Below are 20,000 nucleotides of genomic sequence, written 5' to 3'. Positions count from 1 at the left end.
GGCTTGTGAGCTAGACTACATGCTATTAATTGTATGTGCCTACAGACCCAGTAGTGGGTCTGCAGGAAATTATTGGATGTATGCTGCTGGCTTTCAACTCTTGGCATCTTTTTTTAGCCCCTACCCCCTTTCCTCAAGAAGCTTTAACTTTTCCTAATTTTAAATAAAAACTCTGAATGACTTGGTTAAATAGTACCCCCCCAGAAAACAAACTAATCTCCTTCCACTTTAATTTCACTTCATTCCTCTTCTCTTAAGTTTCCCTTTGAATCAATCAACCGCCGTCTCCCTGGTCTCTCATAGTCAGTCTCTCAGAGTAATATTTTAATTCATTACCGCCCTTCTGTATTTCCGTGTGTGCACAAGTGTGTTTTAACCTTGGTTCAGTGTGCGTGACTCATCGCTATTCAAGATACTGCATGTGTGTATCTGTGAGAGTTTGTGTGTTTGTGTGTGTGTTTGTGTGTATGTGCGTATATATGCATGCGTGTGTGTATGCATTTGTGTGTGTGTGTGTGTGTGTGCGTCTGTGTGTGTGTGTGTGTGTGTGCGTCTGTGTGTGTGTCCTTATGTCTGGGTTTGTGTGTGTGCGCACGCACGCGAGCATGTGCATACAAATGCACACAAGCCTATTTGGGTGAGTGTTTATGGTAAGGGACGGAGCCTGACGCACGGCCTGACGTCATGGTAACAGAGAAAAAGGGGCAGGAAGGGAGGTATGCTTCTGGATGAAGTCTCGCTGGAGACACGGCTTCAGCCGAGCAGAGAGAACACTAATTGGAAACCAAAGTCCATCTCCGCAACAAAAATGTCTGGAGGATGGCATTCACCCCAAACATGGCCAATTAGGCTCATGCATGTAGGGATAGATTCATTAGCGCTACACATTACGGTTATCATGCATTGTTATGGTATAAGAGGTGTTGGTGTGTGTGTGCGTGTGTTTGTGTATTATCAGACGGGGGTAATGGTGCTGGGGAAGGCTTCAAAGCAGATCCTGTGCTCACCTCCGATTGGTTATGTTTCATGAGGCTACGTTGCTATTTATACACTGCCTCGGGCTCCTGGTTGTCTAAGCGTTTTGTGGTATTTTGTGTTCATTAAAGTCTCACTCTTTTCTTTTTTACTTCTATCTATCCCGGCGGTCTGTGTCATAATGCTTCCTCTGCTAGAGATTTAGTGGAGGATTTAGTGTCTAAGGAGGATGGTTTCTGTATGGTAGGGACGTGGACAAACTACTTTTTATACTTTTTTTTTACAACTTTTATTCACGTCTCACTCCTTCGAATGTACGATTATCTTCCTTTGCCTGCTATAGATCATAGATTGTTATTGTTTATTATACGTATAGCTTGGCTTTTGTAAAAACAGCATCCCAGCAATGCGTCCACATTCTGTATGTGAGTACCGTATCTCACCGGCCACAGAGCCATCAGCGAGGGAGCCACACCCGGTGTGGGATTGAGAACAATCATCACGCTGTCGTCTTCTTCGCGGTTCACGTCTTTCTTCTCGGCTCTCTCAAACACCACTCTATCCCTGCCTCCATCAGTCTACCACCAACCACTTAAGCCTGGGTTGCCTCCTTTAACTTGCCCCTTATATTTCTCTTTCAATTTATTTTTCTCCTCTCTTCGTTCTTCTGCCTCTCCTCTCCTCCTCCTCCTCGCCACTCCCTGTAGGCTGTGTGACGACACCGCCCCGTCCACCCCTCAACACAACCCCCCCCCCCCCCTCCCTGCAACCTCTCCTCCACCCCTCCCTGTTGCTATAAATACCCTCCATCGGTGAGTCATGGTCCCCAGACGTACCATTGGCTGCCTCTTCCCTCCCTCCCTCTCTCCCTCCATCCGTCAGTTCATTCGTACTTCACTCCTCCTCCCCCGCTGCTCCTCCTCCACCACCACCACCACCACCTCCACCCCACCGTCCCCTCTCCATCCATCAGACTTGCCTGCGGACCGCCACACGCGTCGCACGCCACCCCCGCCCTGGCTGTGGTCCTGACACCTCTCTCTCCCTCCATCACCATCACAACCAGGCGTCGTGACCACAGCCTGACCCAGGGCCCTGGCGCCTCGCCCGGGCACAGGCCGCCACACCCGCTCAAGGTCGGCCTGACCACGCACGCCGTCCACTGCTGACCAGACGCCCGGTGCTTGGACTGTTGCCCCGGACAACATATGGGGAAGATAAATGTAGAAAATGTGCTTATTAATGATGGAAGTAATAAGGGATTCCTTCTTGGCTTTTAGGGTAAGATGTCAATATGAAATAATGTTTTAATATATATATATATGCATAACATTTGTATATCATTAATGTATTTCCTATTTAATAAATATTATAGGTCAATTCCATGCAACCTGTCTACATCAACAAAGCTTTAAAATTAAATGAGCTATCTAGGTGGCCAGGCACATCAAAGGCTCATCGATGACTACGCATCCTGCGTACACTCCAGAACAGACCATAGGTTCATCGCTACGATTAGCTGGTCCTTGACCAGTTCAGTAGAAACTAGCAACTCTTATCGGAAATTGCTTTGGATTTTGTCCTTGTGTGTGTGTTCTGGCTTCATATCTCACTTCCGGCCCGGGCTGTAAATATCAGGGGTATACCGGAGTATATTTGCAGGATTAGTAAATAATGAGTTTTATCTTCCCGAGGCGTTGCCTCAACCTCCTCCACCTCCAGCTCCGTCTGCAGGGCAGAGGGCCAGCGGGCTGCAGTCCATCTCCCCACCCTCCTCCTCCCCCTCCTCCACCCCCCGCTCTGTGCTCACTGGCTCGTGGCCGAGAATGTTGGGAGTGTGCACGGAAAAAAGTATTGATATCAATGAAATCTACCATGGACGTTTTTGAGCAGTTCTGAGTCATAACGTGAAAGAGATCGAGAGAGGGGGAGAGGGGGAGAGAGAGAGAGAGAGAGAGAGACACACACACAGAGAAATGTATGAATACATATTTATGAAGACCAAATGAAAATAACAGCATAAAAACTCAGCTCTGTTATACTGCTGATTATATCTTTTAGATATTGCCTTTCTGGTTCTTTGCGTGTTTATCTGTCTGTGTGTGTGTATGTGCGTCAGAATAACCTTTTTGGCTAATGCAGGAAGCAGTACGCCTCTGAGTCGCACACACACACACACACACACACACACACGCAGCAGGTTCTGAGGGCTGGATGGAGGGCGTGGAGAGACAGGAAGGCATCTTTCTCTCAGCGTTCAGCACCTCTCCTCGTCCCCCAGCTTGTGTGGCAGTAGACAGCCCACTGGTCCCTATGGTTTCTCAGATCGGCTGGCTATTTCTTATTGTTGTTTGAAAATGTGTATGCAATGCTCATTGCTGCAAAGGTTCTGACCAACGAGCAGCGAGCACAGAGCTCTGACTTTTACTGTTAGAGGACGGATTTGTGAATCAGATTCGGCATAAAGCCTCTAAATGTATACTTTTCATAATGGAAAATGTTATTTTTTGTGGATAGGATTTCCCATGTGGCCCAATCACGTTGACATTATTTTGAGATGAACAAATGAACTCAAGCAACAAACCCCATAAGGGGCGCTATCATATTTCAGACAGAATACAAAAGTGTCACCAACTGGTTGATAACACGCATGATAAAACAATTATAGAGACCACAGTTAAATTCTACCAGAGGATTGCTTGCAAAAAAAGAGCAAGCATTGTGTCAGAATGCTTCCCTCAGCATCAGAGCTACATGGATTTGAGCATGGATTACTTTACTCCACCAGGATCATAGATCAGCCATCTTTTCCTGAAGAAAATAGAAGAAGCCTTTGTTTACCAATGTTATGAGCCGACTCCCATAACTGCTGTTTTTTTTCTCTCGCCATCTCCCTCACACACACCCCTCTTCATGGCCGTTGTCGCCATAGCAACTGTGTTTCCAGAACTCATGATTCCAATCAAGCTCTTGAGCGCATTCGTTTCACATTGAGGCTGATTGAATGCACAGGTGTTTCAGACACAGTCATTAAACCATCACATCGTTACTGGCATACCTCCTGGTCCCACCCACACACAGCAGAAGTACATGCGCATATTCACGAGGGCACACACACACAGACACGTTTCAACCAAAAACACTTAGACAGGCAGCATAGTTTACAGCACAAAGCTTTTTATTTTCATTACACCATTTGCAAGGCCAAATTACAAATAAATAAGGAAAGAGACACGACAGGCAGTCTGAATCGGAAGCCCGTCTCAACGGGGTGCCACTCACTTACACAAAACGAGAGGGATACAGACCCCTAAAACTGGTCGATAAAGAGCATTAAATAGGTTTTTAGAAGAGTAAAGTTTTCAGGGTGTACAAATGCTTTTGCAAACTTTGATCTTCACTTCCTGCCTCTAACGCATCCTATTTACAACGCAAGTTAATAATCCACATAACAATAGGAGTGGTGAAAAATTCACTTTTACACCGCACGTTGCTTTTGTTTAGAGTCAGTAGTCGAGTCAGACACACCGCTACACGCGGTCTATCGCTCTCTCCCGCTTAGAGTCTTCATTATGTTCAACACACGCACATACACACGGGGAGCGCTTCACATTCCTTTTGGAGGACCCACGAGGAACTCATGTGCGTCAAAAGGCAACTATAGCCACCTCTGGTCGGGCAGAGGAAAGCAGCAATGAGAAACAAAGTGTGTATACGACCTCCTTTGGAAAGGTAAAGGAGGGGGGAAAGATATATAAAAAACAGAACCAACACTCGACAGTATTCTTATTATAAGACGTGAAGCCTGAGAGAGCAATGTCTCAGTCTTCAGCGTATAATAATGTTTTACCTTGGGTGTGGTACGACAGAAGCTAACGTACTTTCCCATTGGCTCGAGCGTCTTGGGAGTTTAGGGTGGGGGGGTATTATAAAACAGAATCGGTGATATCGTTCAACCGCCAGTGAGTTACAGTTGTGTGTGTGTATTCTTCAGTCAACACACATTGCACATAGACATATCATACACACTAAGTCAACCTTAGAATCACCTTGGCTAGTGTTCTCACATAGTGGTCTCTGGGTATGGGGCCAAACATATCTTTAAGACAAGTCCAAACACAGATACATATTTTTATTCTCACGCACTATGATCTTATTCGGAGGGAATTCAGTCTCATATTTACATAAATATAATCCATATTCAAATGTATTGGTAAATCTGCACCCCTTTGTTTACTTTTAAGATGCAATTTCATTCTTTACAGTGGCAATAGTACTTTTATGTTCTACTTGACACAACACATTGGCTCCAACAGCACTTTGTAAAACGCCCGTACAGATTGGCTATATCTAGCTAGTGTGTCTCATCTACCATCCACATCACATTGTTTTCCTGCCATCGTACAGACCTCTGAAATGTAAACAATAAAGCCATGACATCCATACATTATGGAGTGGCTGTGGCATTTTTCTTCTTTTTCCGATTACAAATTTTGGCTAAATATTGCACATTCAAATTTTTTTTTTTTTTAGAACTATAGGTAACAGTAATATAGGCGACAGTAACTAGACCTATGGTCAAAACAAGATATTACATAAACCTTGTGCGACGAGAAGCAGTCAGAAGAGCGACCCTGGAACACTTGAATGCACAGCGAATGAAGAAGGAGAATTAGAGGCTCACTCATGTGTCAAAACATATCTGGGCCTGCCGTGGTTCCTATGGCGACCTTAGCGATACGTTAAAGTCGGATTCGTAAGGAGTTGGCAGTAATAAACCAACACAGGACCGAAATGAACCCGAGTCCTTCCTTTGCAAGGGATTCAAATCAAAAGTAAATGGGCCTAGTCATGTGATCCATGGCGTGGGGCGCTGCTGAGACAGGAAGTCCAGGGGCCGCGGAGGAGAGGTCGGGGCGCCACGGCCACTCGGGGTAAGAATTAGCTTATTATTAGTAGGTTATATAAAGACTATATAAAGAGGGCAGACGACTTGCTCCATGACTCCTTCAAGTGACTTGAGCAGGTAAACACACAGTTGTAAAAAAGATGTTGGGACGCAAGTAGGTGCTAATGGAGCAAGGCTATCACAAAGAACGGTTTTACAAAAGAAAGAATACCAGTCAATGCAACAGGAGTAAACAAGGAGCACACTAGGGAGGGGCCGAACGGTTTAAAAAACACACATTAAAGGACAGGCTTGTGATCAATCTCTCATGGCTTTACAACGCTGGTTCCTCAACAGGGAAATTAATTATCAAAAAGGGCTTTCCAGAATAACAGACCAGTAAAAAAAACAGCAACACACATACCTCTTATCACCCAAAAAAATATAAAAGCAACAAATGACAACAATGAAGAAAACCGCTCCCATAATCAGCCAACAGAGTAAGACATCCCTGCATGAATTCAACCTGAATTGTGAATTAAAGCCAAGCGAGTGTCCTAAACACAACCTCCCCCCATAGTGCCCCACACACACACACACACACACACACACACACACACACACACACACACACACACACACACACACACACACACACACACACACACACACACACACACACACACACACACACACACACACACACTTTTCTTTCCTCTGGGGTTGTGCAAGTCCAAATCCAACCATACATTCCCTGCTCGCGTTTATCTATGCGTTGCCTTGGTGTCATGGCAACCAGATAAGCTACATGGGCCAAGGGAAGCTGCGCGGGCACCCTGCATGTGACTATGTGTGTGTGTGTATGGTTGGCTGGTGGGGGGCTAAGCGTCGTCGGATGCCCTGCTACCGCTTTAAGTCTGGAACGAATATCTCTCTGCAGGATTCATGTCTTCCTCCCCGTTTTGATCCAAGCTGTTGGCTGGGAAGCCAAAGAGAGGACGTGTGTGTGTGTGTGTGTGTGTGTGTGTTAGGAGTGTACGAGCTGTTCTGTGAACTAGGCGGCCATGTAGTCCGGGGAAGTGGCCTGTGTGTGTGTGTCTGTGTGTGTCTGTGTGTGTCTGTGTGTATAAATACGCGCGTGTGTGTTATTTGCCGCCGTACATCCTCTCGATGTCCTCCTGATAGTGGGACTTCAGCTCCTTGCGCTTCAGCTTGAAGGCGTCGGTGACCAGGCCCGTCTCCGGCGTCCACGCCTCGGCGCTCAGCCGGATCTTCTTGGGGATCTCAAAGCGCTCCAGCTTGTCTGCATCACATCAGACAGAACACCACAGTCAGTCAAGGCGCTCGATGCAATACTCTGCAACCAAATGGATGTAGTCATGGCTAGGGTGCTCGACCTCTCCCAGGCTGAAAGGTGCTGGGTTCTATCCCACGTTCCTCGGATTCAGAGGAAGAGCTCCCAACTGATTCTCTCTTTTCCAATAGTCATTAGGAAGAGAGATTCAAGCGTTCTAGTACATGCCGATCCGCCCTGTAGGCATCGCTCTTCAGGACCATTATTCTTAAAAACATTGAGATTTTTCCTTCCTTCCATCATTTATCCTTCCTCCTATCTATTCAACCTGTTTCCTTCCTCCTCCCTCCCTTCAGCAATTCATCCTTCCTTCCTTTATCTTTCTATCTTTTCCATGTGCTTCCTTCCTCCTCCCTTTTTCGATTCCTGCTCCCATGAACCCCCCCCCCCCCCCCCCTCTCCCACCTGAGACGGCGGCCTCTGTGATGATGCGGAGGACCTCTCTCTCCATCTCGGGGTTGTTGCAGATCTCCTCCCAGCTGCCGTGCACCTGCCGCTGCTTGGCCAGGGCCATCAGCTGCTTGGGGTTGGGCACCACGAAGCTGATGACGTACGACTCCTCACTGGGGCCACAACAGACAGCTTTGTTGTCACCGGTTACATGATTTAATTCATCAATTAATTAATGCATGAATGATTTGAGGGAGAGGGAGAAGTAATGAATGAAAGAGAGCTATTTGATGTTTTTTTTCCCCAGTTGAATTAATTAATAAAGAAAAAGAGAGAGAGAGTGATTGATGAGTGAGTGAGCTTTTTTTAGCAGATGAATTAATAAAAACGAAGGGAGAGGAACGAAGGAGAGTGAGATGAGTCACCAGCTGAACAAAATAAAAAAAAAAGGAAGCGAGGAAAAGAGGTGTGAAAGAGAGAGAGAATGTGTGTCAGAGTAAGAGGGATAAAGATGAAAGCGCTAAATGCGTTAAAGGGAGAAAGACATGGAACGAGAGAGAGCAAGTGAGAGAGACCAAAGCGCTAGAGCCGCTCTGTTCCGGTTACCTGTTGGCGTAGGCACAAATGTTGTCGATGAGGGAGCAGTTCTTCAGAACCGCCTCCACCTTGCCCAGGGACACGTACTCTCCTGCCTGCAGCTTCACCAGGTCCTTCTTACGGTCTACAGGGGAGCAGAGAGAGGCTGTTGGTTCATACTGCGACAGGGTGGTGTAACAAAGTGGCACGCTGGCGGTGTGACACAGTTAGCCCAATGGAAACGCATTCTGGGAGCAACAAAGGATCATCTGTTGTATGCTTCTTTAAAAATCAAAACCTGGGTGTTTTTGTGATAAGGCCAGGGAAGGTTCAAGGGTGTCCGACTGTTTTCTTTATTTTAATATATATATTCTGCGATGGAAGTTATTTAGGTTTTTCTGACCGATGATCTTGAGGCAGCCGTCGGAGTGGAACTCCCCGATGTCGCCCGTGCAGAACCAGCGCTGGCCGCTGTCGTCCACGAAGAAGTCCAGGCGGTTCCGGGCCTCGTTCTTGTAGTAGCCCATGGTGACGTTGGGCCCCCCGATCAGGATCTCCCCACGCGGGTTGGGCTTGTCTGAGCTGTAGTACCCTCCTGGAGCATGGAGCATAGAGCACAACCTTCTAATTAATGGGATACTGGGAACTCAAAGAGGACATCTGTGTTTGCTTATTTCTGGTCTTTTTCCCTCAAGAAAACTGCTATAGTTTATTACGAAGAGAGGGGAATTAAGCCAGAGTAGCATTGAGTCGGACTGGCTCTAACCGGGTCGCTACATAATGCGTCATGGGTGTGGTTGGCGCAGTTGCAGGCGGGGCCACCGAGCCTGTACCGTTCTACTGGTTCATCTGTCGGACTCACCCTCTTCCCAGTCTTTCAGGGAGAACTCTGAGCACACCAGAGGTGCACCGACCCTCCCCGTGCTGTAGTCCCAAGCTGAAACAAACACATCGTGTAAGCACAGGGAACTGACACAATCACACACAGGGTTTCACAGAGCGAAACAAAGTCAAGCTCAGCTATTTGTTCCCAGATTCTGCTATTAAATTCGTGTCTTTGTGTCGATATAAATCACACCCTTGCCACACAAAGTGTTTTTAAATAATGCCAGATCCTGTTGCTTTGTGCGTCAACAAAAGAGCAAAAAGGGGAAATCCAAATTGATTACATCAACGGGAGTTATCTGAATAAACCTCCCCGATTCCGATAGCGTATCAAAAGAGCACGGATAAGGGTTGCTTAGCAACAACAGCCGGTACGCTGGGGCTCGAGGGACAGAATGGGCCGTTTTAGAGATGTGTGGTATTCTTCATTGGAGGAGTCATCAGTGCCGGCTTATTCCAGCCGCAGCTGGAATAAGCCGGCACATAAATAAGGGTCGAGCCCCTTGAGATACTGTCTGAACAATTGAGTTTAAAGTTTAATTTAGTAAACACATAATTCAGACTGGAGCAGGTGGACAACTCCCCCTACATATAATCTCACATGATTGGCAGTTCCTTTACCCAATCAAAAAAAACAATACACAAATAGAAATGAATGAATGTTACTGTCGTTTTCTTTACGTTTTGTTTTAAGCTATCAACCTGCCAGGGCTTTAAGATGATGTTTAGCCTGCATGGCTAAATCTGGCACATTTATACTGACTCTGGTGCTGATGTTTACTAATGGGCGTTGTCCCTTTTGAATAAAGGAATATTGCTCATGTATTTCCCTTTCCCTCTAACTCCCCCAACCCCACTCTACCACCCACAGTCTCCCTCTATCTCCCCCAGCCCCCCTGTCCCTACCTCCCCCAGCCCGCCTCTACCTCCCCCCTCTCCCTCTACCTCCCCCAGCCCCCCTCTCACCCTCGCTGATGGTGCCAGCCCCGCAGGTCTCCGTGAGGCCGTAGCCCTGGCCCACCGGGCAGCACAGGCAGATGTTCATGAAGCGCTGCGTCGCAGCAGAGAGCGGGGCTCCGCCCGACAGCAGCACCCGCGTCTGCCCCCCCAGCAGGGCGCGCACCCGCTTAAACACAAACCTGGAGGGAGGGAGGGAGGGGGAGAGGGGGAGAGGGAGAGAGAGAGAGAGAGAGAGAGAGAGGGCGAGAGGGCGAGAGGGCGAGAGGGCGAGAGGGCGAGAGAGAGAGAGAGAGAGAGAGAGAGAGAGAGAGAGAGAGAGAGAGAGAGAGAGAGAGAGAGAGAGAGAGAGAGAGCAAGAGAGACACACACAAACAGAAATTACAAATCAAGTGGGCAGAGGGTAATGGATGGGTAAGGCTACGGCAGAGGCATCCTTCGTCTTTGTCAGATGCTGAGGAATCCTCTACTGAATCCCGACATTGATTTGTGTCAGTGGGGGGAAAAGGGGCATGGGGTAATCTAATAGTCGATATAGTGGACTGATTTATACGTGCTGGAGAATCGTTGGCTGTTAAAGGGAACGAAGCACCTGTCCCGAGCACCCTGATCTCAGACCCTGAGGGCTTGGCTGTTAGAATGGCCGCTCAGAGCCTGACCAAACGAGGGTTTGAGATTAGGCTTCAAGCCGTGCTAGTCACACAATGGACAGTTTGGTCATCCGGTAAACACTTCTATCCAAAGCCCCCTTCTTTGATTTTTTGTTTTAAAATCGGTGACATCATTCATCTGTAGGTAGGGCTTAGGTCATCTTGATCTAGGATGCCCACAGGAAGACATTGGATTTTGACCTCAGAACCATTGCAAAAAAGGTGGATGGTATGGAGATGGTAGGTATATATACGCACACGGGGGGGGGGTGGGGGGTTCTTTGCCATGTCTGTACCTGTCACAGAGAGGTGTGCTGTAGCCTTTGGAGATCTGCTCCATCTTGTAGTTGTAGGCCAGGACAAACAGGGACCGCTGGAAGCTGCTCATCTCCTCTACTTTGGTCATCACATTCTTGTAGATGCGGTCCATGATCTCCTGCACATTTTCAAAGAGGCAATCTTTGCTCAGCATGCAATCACATTAGATGAGACTCATCTATGCTGTCGTTGCACAAGCACAACCAAATGTAATCTCGGCAATTGGCTGGACTTGGGCCGATCTGAATAAACAGGTTTTCATGCCGGTAAATGTATAATCCTTAACGCTATGTCGGGATACAAAGGACGTTGATCTCCAGAACAATGTAGGAGTGCCGTGGTGGACTTACCGGTACAGCAGCCATGAGAGTTGGCTTCAACACACTGGTGTCACCCTTGCTGCCCTTCTTGATCTTGGTAGACTAAAAGGATGGAGGAAAAGGGAGTTGGTTCAGTTTGGGAAGACACACAGCAAGTGGAAGACCACACGTACACACACACACACACACACACACACACACACACACACACACACACACACACACACACACACCTGGTCAGCGAGGGTCTGTGGGGAGGAGTATCCGATACTACAGCCGTGGGAGATGCACACCAGCTCTGCGCTGAGTTCCAGGACATGGGCCAGGGGCAGGTAGCCGATGTAGGTGTCCGTCTCACTGCCCACCAGAAACAACAGGTGGAAAATTAATAGTGGATTGAGGCACTGCGTTTTGCATCATGTGTTTTTAGAAAATCCTTCCAAGTACAAAGATAAATATGAAATTAAATATAATACTTCTATTTATGAACGGTTCACCTCTTCCGTGACAAACAAATGTATGCAATAAAGACAGAACACGGCACTCCAGAGATTCTGGGTAGGGAGACGTCAATGCGACTGTCATATTCAGACACCGAGAGGCGGGGTTGTCAGGAGGGGATAGAGTGGTAGAGATGGAGCGGTTAGAGAGAGAGAGAGAGACAGAGTGAGAGAGAGACTCTAGAGACGGAGAGAGTGAGAGATGATGAATCAGAAAGGCGTGGCGTACTCGAGGTTGGGGATGCGCTCGGCCATGCCGGTGATGCTGGCGATGATGTTGCTATGGGAGATCATCACGCCCTTAGGGATGCCTGTGGAGCCGCTGGTGTACATGACGACAGCGATGTCCGACGGCGCTGGCTGCCTGTGTGTCGCGGCCACTGAGCAGGACGGGAGAAGAAAAACAAAAGGCGTTGATGAAAGTCAAAGTAGCACATCAGCAGGAAGCGCTGCCGGATTGGTCGATAATAGCCATAACACAGAATCACCCAGGGCTCTCTTTGAAGACGAAAGAGTGGTGCCAATCGAGACGTCTTCTGAGTCATGAGTTGAAAGTTTTAAGTCTAGACGACAACATTAGCAACGACCGTTTCCATAAAGTTGCCAGTCTGCCATATCGTTCCTCCAAGAGGATTTGAAAGACAACAATATGTTCTTTGCTGCTCGCCCACACTCAACACCCTTTCCTGTGATCGAACATAAAAGCACCAGTTGGAGTCTACAGCTTCAGAATGGTTGGTTGGTTGCTGTCTGTTCCAGATCATTATGCTTCAACCACTGCAGGAACTGTTTTGCATACTGGTTTTTTTGCTGGCTTTACATATACAAATATGCATACACAGTCACATGTCTGTTGCTCCACATACAGTGTCAGACGAGCAACATGCTTGAGTTTGTATTCCTGAGGAGAGAGAATGTGGCAGCCCCGATGGAGAGTCTGACCCCAGACGGCCTGTGCTGAGCTCTCAGTGTGAAATGGGTTTGACTGTCTTGACAGCAGCCTAGGGGGGAAACTCACTGTTGCTGGGCTTGGACCCCATCTCCTGCACTGCGTCCATGCTGAGCACCACGATGCCCCTGGGCATGTCGGGCCAGCTGGCCGGCTTCCGGTCCACCAAGATGATGTGCTGCAGCCTGGGCACCTCGTACAGGATGGCCTGGGGGTGGGGTTGAAGGTGGTGGTGGGGATGGTGGTGGTGGAGGAGGAGGGGTTGATGGCGATAAATAGAAGCGAGAGATAGAGGGAGGGATGGATGGAGGAGCAAGAAGTCAAGTTAAGTGTTATCAGTCACAGTTACAGTCACAGTTACAGGGCTTCACAGGGCCACATTTGACGATACCACCCCCCCCCCCCCCCCTCTCTAAGAAGGAATGGAGCCAGAGGCCAAAACCGGGAGAAGGAACACAGAACAGGGATTCCGTGATGGACAAGTGATGCAGGGTAGTAACAGATCAATAAGTATTAAATCAATCAATCATACACAGAAATACTGTGTAATACTATGTATCCTCTGGCCAAAGACAAGTGTGCATAACAAACCGCACACAAGAGCAAACATACCCAGGAGAACATTTGTATTTGACTGACTGTTTGTCTAGGGAAGGGGCGGTTGTCTTGTCACAACATGACCGTAATGCCAGACAGGGGGCCACGGGGAGGTGCGACTGGCTACCTTGAGGCGGCTCTGCAGCAGCTCTCTGCTGGTGATGATGTGGGTGACCTCCGTCTCGTTCAGCCCGTGGGCGATGGCGTTGGGTCCCAGGGTGGAGTACAGAGTGACGACTGGCACCGACACACAGACACACACAAATATTCATCATCTATTGTCATTTAGCAGACTTTATTGAACCATTTGGCAGATTTTATAAAAAAATGATGGACAGTTAATCATGCAATAAATAAGCAGGTTGGGGTTGCGCATCTTGCTCGAGGATTCCTAAAGGTAGACACTAGTGAATATTGGGATTGAAACCCAGACCCTTTCGGCTGGGAGTCAAACACCCCAACCACTTGTTGATTACATGCATGAAGCCTCTTGCAAGCCAAAATGATTGTGTTATATGCTTGTTTACCCATTTGGGTAGCACACACAAAACAAGCCGAATAAACCAACTGAGGGTGCTGTCCCGGCAGGGTTGACTCACGCGGGAAGTTGTACATGAAGCAGGCCTGCGCCGCAACCATCCACTCCTCTCTGGTCTCGCAGAAGATGGCGATGTTGCACTGGGGCTTCTGGCCTAGCGCCGCCAGCCCACAGCCAAAGCTCTTGGCTGCCTGGTAGACCGCCTGGTAGGACAGCCAGTTGTAGTCTCCCAGGATCACCTACGCACAGCCCCGGCGGAGACACGGTTTAATGCTTGAAGACAGCCATTGGTATGGAGCCAAGCTGCTACAGCACAAAACAATTAGCGATGGCAATTCAGCAATAGAACGATTCTGCAACAGCAAAATTCAGTAACAGACGAGTAGCAAATTCAGCAAAGGAAAAACAGCAATGTCAGTTTAATACAACGATTATCAGAAAACACAGTGATGTCACTTGTATATGCCATTTGGTGAACACGTGACTCATATGCACAGCATCTGAAAACACCGAGGGCCTACATTCTTCACATGAGTGCTCTCAGTGGGAATGAAACCTCTAACCCTTAGGCATTAGTGTTAAAGCCTTGCCCCATCAGTAGGCTACGGTGAAAACCTAAACTTTCAAACTAGCTCATTCCAAGATTTAGAATGCGATCAGTTGAAGACAAAAGAATAAAAGCTGAACGGTCTGGCTTCAGACCTCTGGTGGGCAACCAGCTGTGTCGCACATAGGAGAGGAAGTGACGAGTCTACTCTCCTCCAATCTTCCACCATCTATGTGGAAGACATCTACCATCCCAGTGCTCCACTGCCCTCTAGAGAGCTGCTGCGGACATGCAGCGGACGGCTAGCACTGACCTCGACACCCCGAGAGCGAGGGGTGCAAGTGGATCAGCGTTTCACGGCTCCTCCATCTACGTGCCCTATGCTAACGCTAACACCGCTAGCAGGCAGCACCGAAAGCCAGTCTCACACACAATAAATCTCCCTAAGCTTCCTAGATAGGGTAGAAACTAGGATATTGTGCAGTGACCAGGGTGTTTTGAGTCCAGGCTGAAGGGTACTGGGTTCGATATCTAATGTTCACGGTCTACACCCTACATTGAAGGAATTCTTACATTGAGCATTATGTCTAAAAGGTAGCCGGCCCTTAATGACCTGTATCTGGAGTCGCTTTGGAGAAAGGCATCGTCTAGCATTTGACTGAATAGACAAACATTTGTAGTTTGATTTGTTAATTCTACATAAACAGCAGAGCGCAAACTTCATGTGTGTTTGTTTGTGTTTCAAGGGTCAACAAATAGGTACAAGAATAGGGATTTGTGTTAATAAATGCACAATGTCGAGAAATATGTACTTACCTAATTATCTACAGGCCGTTCAATCTGCTTATTCTTAGGAGTGCCAATTTGTTTGGCTAATCCTGCACTCAATTATAATAGATGATTACAAATAAAAAATCGGAACTAGAATCTGTCTGTTTATTTATGGTTACTGGTGTCATGTAATGCATATGACAGTACGTTGTCTTATAGTTAAAATGTATCAAAGTTACAAACTTGGTCGTATTTTTGATTGCAAACTTGCTAGCCAGAATCTTAGATTAGATAATGGCCATCTCTAATAACTCCACTTGCGAGACTGAAAACGTCAATCAGGAATTTGTCTAAAATGTATTTTGAACGTTTGATTATTTTAGTTCAGTCTATGAAATCCTAATGATGGCAAATGCCCGCCACAAGTTTCCCCAAGCCAAAAGCCACAAGTCATGATAATGAAAATCAATCGATAGAAAATCGATTAATTTCGAAAATCGATTAAAATCGACAGCACCCAGCCCCTTTAAAGGGCTGGGTGCCGTCACATCCCCCTGAACCCCTCCTCACCTTCTTGAACACCTTCCCGTTGGGCTGCAGCTCGTCCTCCTCGCTCAGCAGCTGCCGCGTGCCCAGGCAGTGCCGGGCCGGGAAGCGCGTGGCCGCGTGCTCAAACACCTTGTCCAGGGTGTCCAGCCCGGGGTACAGCGCGGCCGCCAGCCCCTGCTGGCTGTTGATGGCCCTGTAGGGCCCCGCCGTGTGGCCCGTGATGGAGCGGGCCTTCTGCCGGCGCGCCCGCTCCAGGCTGGTGCTCGTGCCCGACAGGAAGTACCAGGGCAGGAAGGTGATGACGGAGTACACCCACACCACCGATCGGAACACCTGCAGCAGCAGGGGGTTCATGTCCTCCTTCAGCTTCATAGCCAGGGATCCCCTCGCAACGCCCAGGTACTGATGTCGTGATGGAGGGCAGGAGGGTGTAGACGGTCAGAGAGGGGTGGGGGTGGGGGGGAGGGGAGGGGGGGCGCAGGGGACTCCTCTCCTGCTTCTAGGCGAGGGTGAACAGCAAGTTGGGGGCGGCTGGTTGAATGTTGAGGGCCCGGGCAGGGGTTGAGACGGTGGTCTTTTGGGTGGGGTAGAGTAGTAGACCTGCACGATAAGAGGCACAACAATCCCTTGTTAAGAAGGAGGTTGATAGGCAAGCCGGAAGTATCAGAGTGACAGCCACAAATAGGAACCATTTAACAGAAGTTAATCCATTCTAATTCTATTCTTTATTTTCTGTACCCTATGCCAACAATTAAGCCAGGCAACCAAAAACAAAGTTAACAGTATTTGGCTGGGGGATATAGGCCTATTAACAGTCAACTTAATTATCATAATAATAAGTTTAAGACTAAATGAATCTGTATCCCCTGTATGCTTATACAATTTTAATAAATGAAATGAGAAATTCCACTGAAATATCAAAAGGTATAAGTAAGTATAAGATCACAACTATATTTATCTTGCTCTCTCAAACATCTGATTTGGATAATTGTATCTACTAAGGCCTATCACAATACGCATATTCCCTGAAATACCACAAATCTCTACAATACCACTCACAGCCCACAAGCGACGATATTGACTTATAATGACTCCGATACTGGGCAGGAACAATCCTGGCCTTCTCTATACATCCCCATTTGACGCCACAGGTTAGATATTGTTAGGTGCGGTTTTAATAAAGCTTGTACCAGAGATAAGTAAGCTTCAGCTGTCCATAGTGAGACCTGAGTCATGTCCCATTACAACATTCTGCTTTACCGATAACATTAACTCAACATTGACTCTTTATTAATATCCGCCCATTAACCAGATCTAACCCATGGGGGAAGTGGAGCGAATGACACATTCCCCAGGATGATAAAGGGAACTCTTGAGGACAGGGTGTGGTTCACACCCGAGGCAAGCTAAAGGTGAACAGGGAATGTTACACCGACCTCTGAGCTGGAAGGACCCTTCTGGCCCGGGGCCGAAAAACTTTGCAATCTCTGAGCACGGGGGGCTTCAGTCTGCACATGGCTTTAGTGGCGTTAAACTGACTGTGTAGAATTTCATGTGAAATACGATACAATATATTTGTAAGGGCCAGCGAAAAACTTGTTCTATTCAATGTGTGTGGGTGCATGTGTGTAATGTATGCATGCTCTTGAATGTAAACTAAATCAGCAGTAAAGGTGGCATCATCATCTGCAACAATATAAATGTCAATATGGTTATGAAGCTGACATAATATTTCTTTCTGGCTTGACAAGAATCAGAACAGCATCGGGTATCAAAACGTTATGTGACTAATGTTTGGGTAAAGTAGGCCTAAGCCAGGAATGCAACTTTCCAGGACACAATAAACAATACAGTAATACAATAATTAATCCTAGAGATGTAATCCTAGAAACTAAACACAGTGCACTCACTGCCAGCACGACATAAGAGTGTGTGTCTAATCACATCACATCAGTTTCATCAGAAAAAACCCCTGAGCTATTTTTTAAGCTGCTACTTAATCGTGATGCTGGTGCAATGTGGGTTGTGCATGGTCCAAATAAACAATATACTCAACTAAACTAATCGCCAGGTTTTCAAGTTATCAAAGTGTGGACATTTTTGTTTAAAAATGATTGATAATAGTAACATCAAAGGGCTATAAAATGCATTTGTTGCACTGATAAAACGTGAAGAAAATGTAAAACAGTAAATCAGTTAGAATGACTCACTGGTTGAAACTGTGGTTTCATCCAGAGATTGCCCTCTTTGCTGATATACAGCGAGGAAGCAGCATTTGTGCTGCATATGACCTATGCACATACAGTGAACACACTGGAGGCTCTGTTCATCCATACATTATCTCATATTATGAGCCACATATTGACTCAGGCCCCTTATTCGGTGCAAATGTATTTCTATAACAAATATTTATCTATAAATACAATAAAGTAATAAAAACGTTGCACACAAAAAGTGACGCTGAATATTTCAATATTCAAGAAGGGTGGGAAATATTAAAAACTTGATCATAAGCCAACTGCCAAATCTTGAAAAACAGGAACAGTTACTAACGATGAACTCTTTGAGAGACTGGTTAATCGACATATTCCTTGAATGAGAAAACATACGATACTTCACATGCTCATCTGTGTGTGTGTCTGCGTGTGAGTGTGCGTCTGTGTCTGTGTGAGTGTGTGTGTAAACAACCAACAACAAATGAGTAAGGACCAATATTTAAAACCGGACAAACACATTAGGGTTTGCAAATGACATTATTAACGCCTCCAATGCAAGCCCTGCATTCAGCAACACACACATTTTTGCACACAATGTACACAACGTGTGTGTGCATATCGTATTTATTCATATTGTTCATCGTCGTAGCACCACGATTCAATACACGCCACAATACACTGACCATTGACGTGCTATTGGTGTGTAAGTGGTAAAGCCCTTTCTTCTTTCTACTAAATGTCCTTTTTTTCTAAATCAGCATCACTGGGTGGTTGACATGCTAACCTAGAACTCGCCGAACCAAACCCTCTCTCACCGTTTATAAAGTACCAGCATGACCAGGGGTTAGGTTATCACAACAAACGCAGCTCATGTCTTTGGCAAGGGATGCTATGGAAGGTAGCACATTTATATTAATCATCCACAACAGACTGGGGCTAAATAGGTCAGCAGATCCCAGTTGATGATGAAGATAGCTAAGGCTATGCTCGCCGACGAGCCACAAACCACATATCCAGCTCACAGCTGCAGTTGCAGAGCCGCTGTTTGAATAGGTGTTTTGTTACATAGATTTCCTTCCTATACAATCAATGATACATGTGTTATTATGCCCGCACAACATAAGTGTCCAACGTGATGTGATCCCTTTTTAATACGAACATAAATTGCGCATCCTCACCTTTTATACGCGTCTGGTTGCGGGGTCGCTCAATGAACGGGACGGTTTTAGGAGGCCGAATCAAGACCTGAGAACACTTATTGATTAATTATTCACGCTAGCTTCTTCGTGGCTAAACCCCGCATGTGTTGGGCTGTAAAAAATATGAAAATATCCGAATAGTAAATCAGTGTGCCAGCAGAAGCATCATCGCCGGGCCCGTGGAGTCACCCGGAAATGACGTCAGGCCGTCAGGACACTTCTCCGCCTGCCATTGGACGGATCGAAGTGGCGCGTGCTTGTGACTGCGCTGATGTCAGCGAGGTAACTATCGGTCACATTCTTGGGTCCGACCCTAGGCGCTGGTTAGTCCGTCGAGTTCCACATTTATCTGGTTGGACTCATGGTGGAGGTTTGTTTATGAATTTGGCTCGACGGGTGCCGAATTAAAAAGCGAAAGTGTGCTGAAGGTGAAAAGTGAAAGTATCCATGGCTCGCCAATTCATTCTAGGCTACCGACCCGTGTTTTTAAAACGAAACTTCGTCTTCATGGTACCGATATACTCCACACCACACAGATCACACAACTGGCTTCTTTCATAGATACATATAGTATAGCCTACATGTAATGTTACACGACTCCGAAGTGTCACCCTTTGCTTTCTTACTATCTTGATGTTATGTACGTAAACGTTTAATGTCCATGATCAATGGATTGAATGGAGGAGATAGGGGTTGAATAGCACCGATGGCGAGTCATCGCCCCCGTACGGTCATGGATATGTTCGCCTTACCAGGGAGTTTGATTTCAGCCTGGAGATAAGCAAATATACTAATAGCTGATGGCTAATTATTTGAGAGCA

At 46.9% G+C, this 20,000-nt stretch overlaps 1 protein-coding gene across 1 annotated transcript; it reads right to left on the bottom strand.

The window, feature by feature from the left end:
- Positions 1 to 4,130: 4,130 nt before the first annotated feature.
- Positions 4,131 to 19,390, bottom strand: acsl3b (acyl-CoA synthetase long chain family member 3b). Its single transcript, XM_030363934.1, has 15 exons — positions 19,159 to 19,390; positions 15,786 to 16,364; positions 13,959 to 14,136; positions 13,487 to 13,596; positions 12,832 to 12,970; positions 12,043 to 12,193; positions 11,547 to 11,670; positions 11,344 to 11,415; positions 10,972 to 11,111; positions 10,035 to 10,207; positions 9,046 to 9,120; positions 8,587 to 8,778; positions 8,214 to 8,328; positions 7,623 to 7,780; positions 4,131 to 7,166 (listed from the first exon to the last, which is right to left on the bottom strand). The coding sequence occupies exons 2-15, from the start codon at positions 16,134 to 16,136 to the stop codon at positions 7,009 to 7,011; spliced, it is 2,136 nt and encodes a 711-aa protein (XP_030219794.1). The 5' UTR covers positions 16,137 to 16,364; positions 19,159 to 19,390; the 3' UTR covers positions 4,131 to 7,008.
- Positions 19,391 to 20,000: the final 610 nt, after the last annotated feature.

The sequence above is a fragment of the Gadus morhua genome, chromosome 8, assembly GCF_902167405.1.
Source record: "Gadus morhua chromosome 8, gadMor3.0, whole genome shotgun sequence".
Classification (NCBI taxonomy): Eukaryota; Metazoa; Chordata; class Actinopteri; order Gadiformes; family Gadidae; genus Gadus; species Gadus morhua.
The sequence above is the reverse complement of the archived record's forward strand: the minus strand, read 5'-3'. Positions and strand labels throughout refer to the sequence as shown.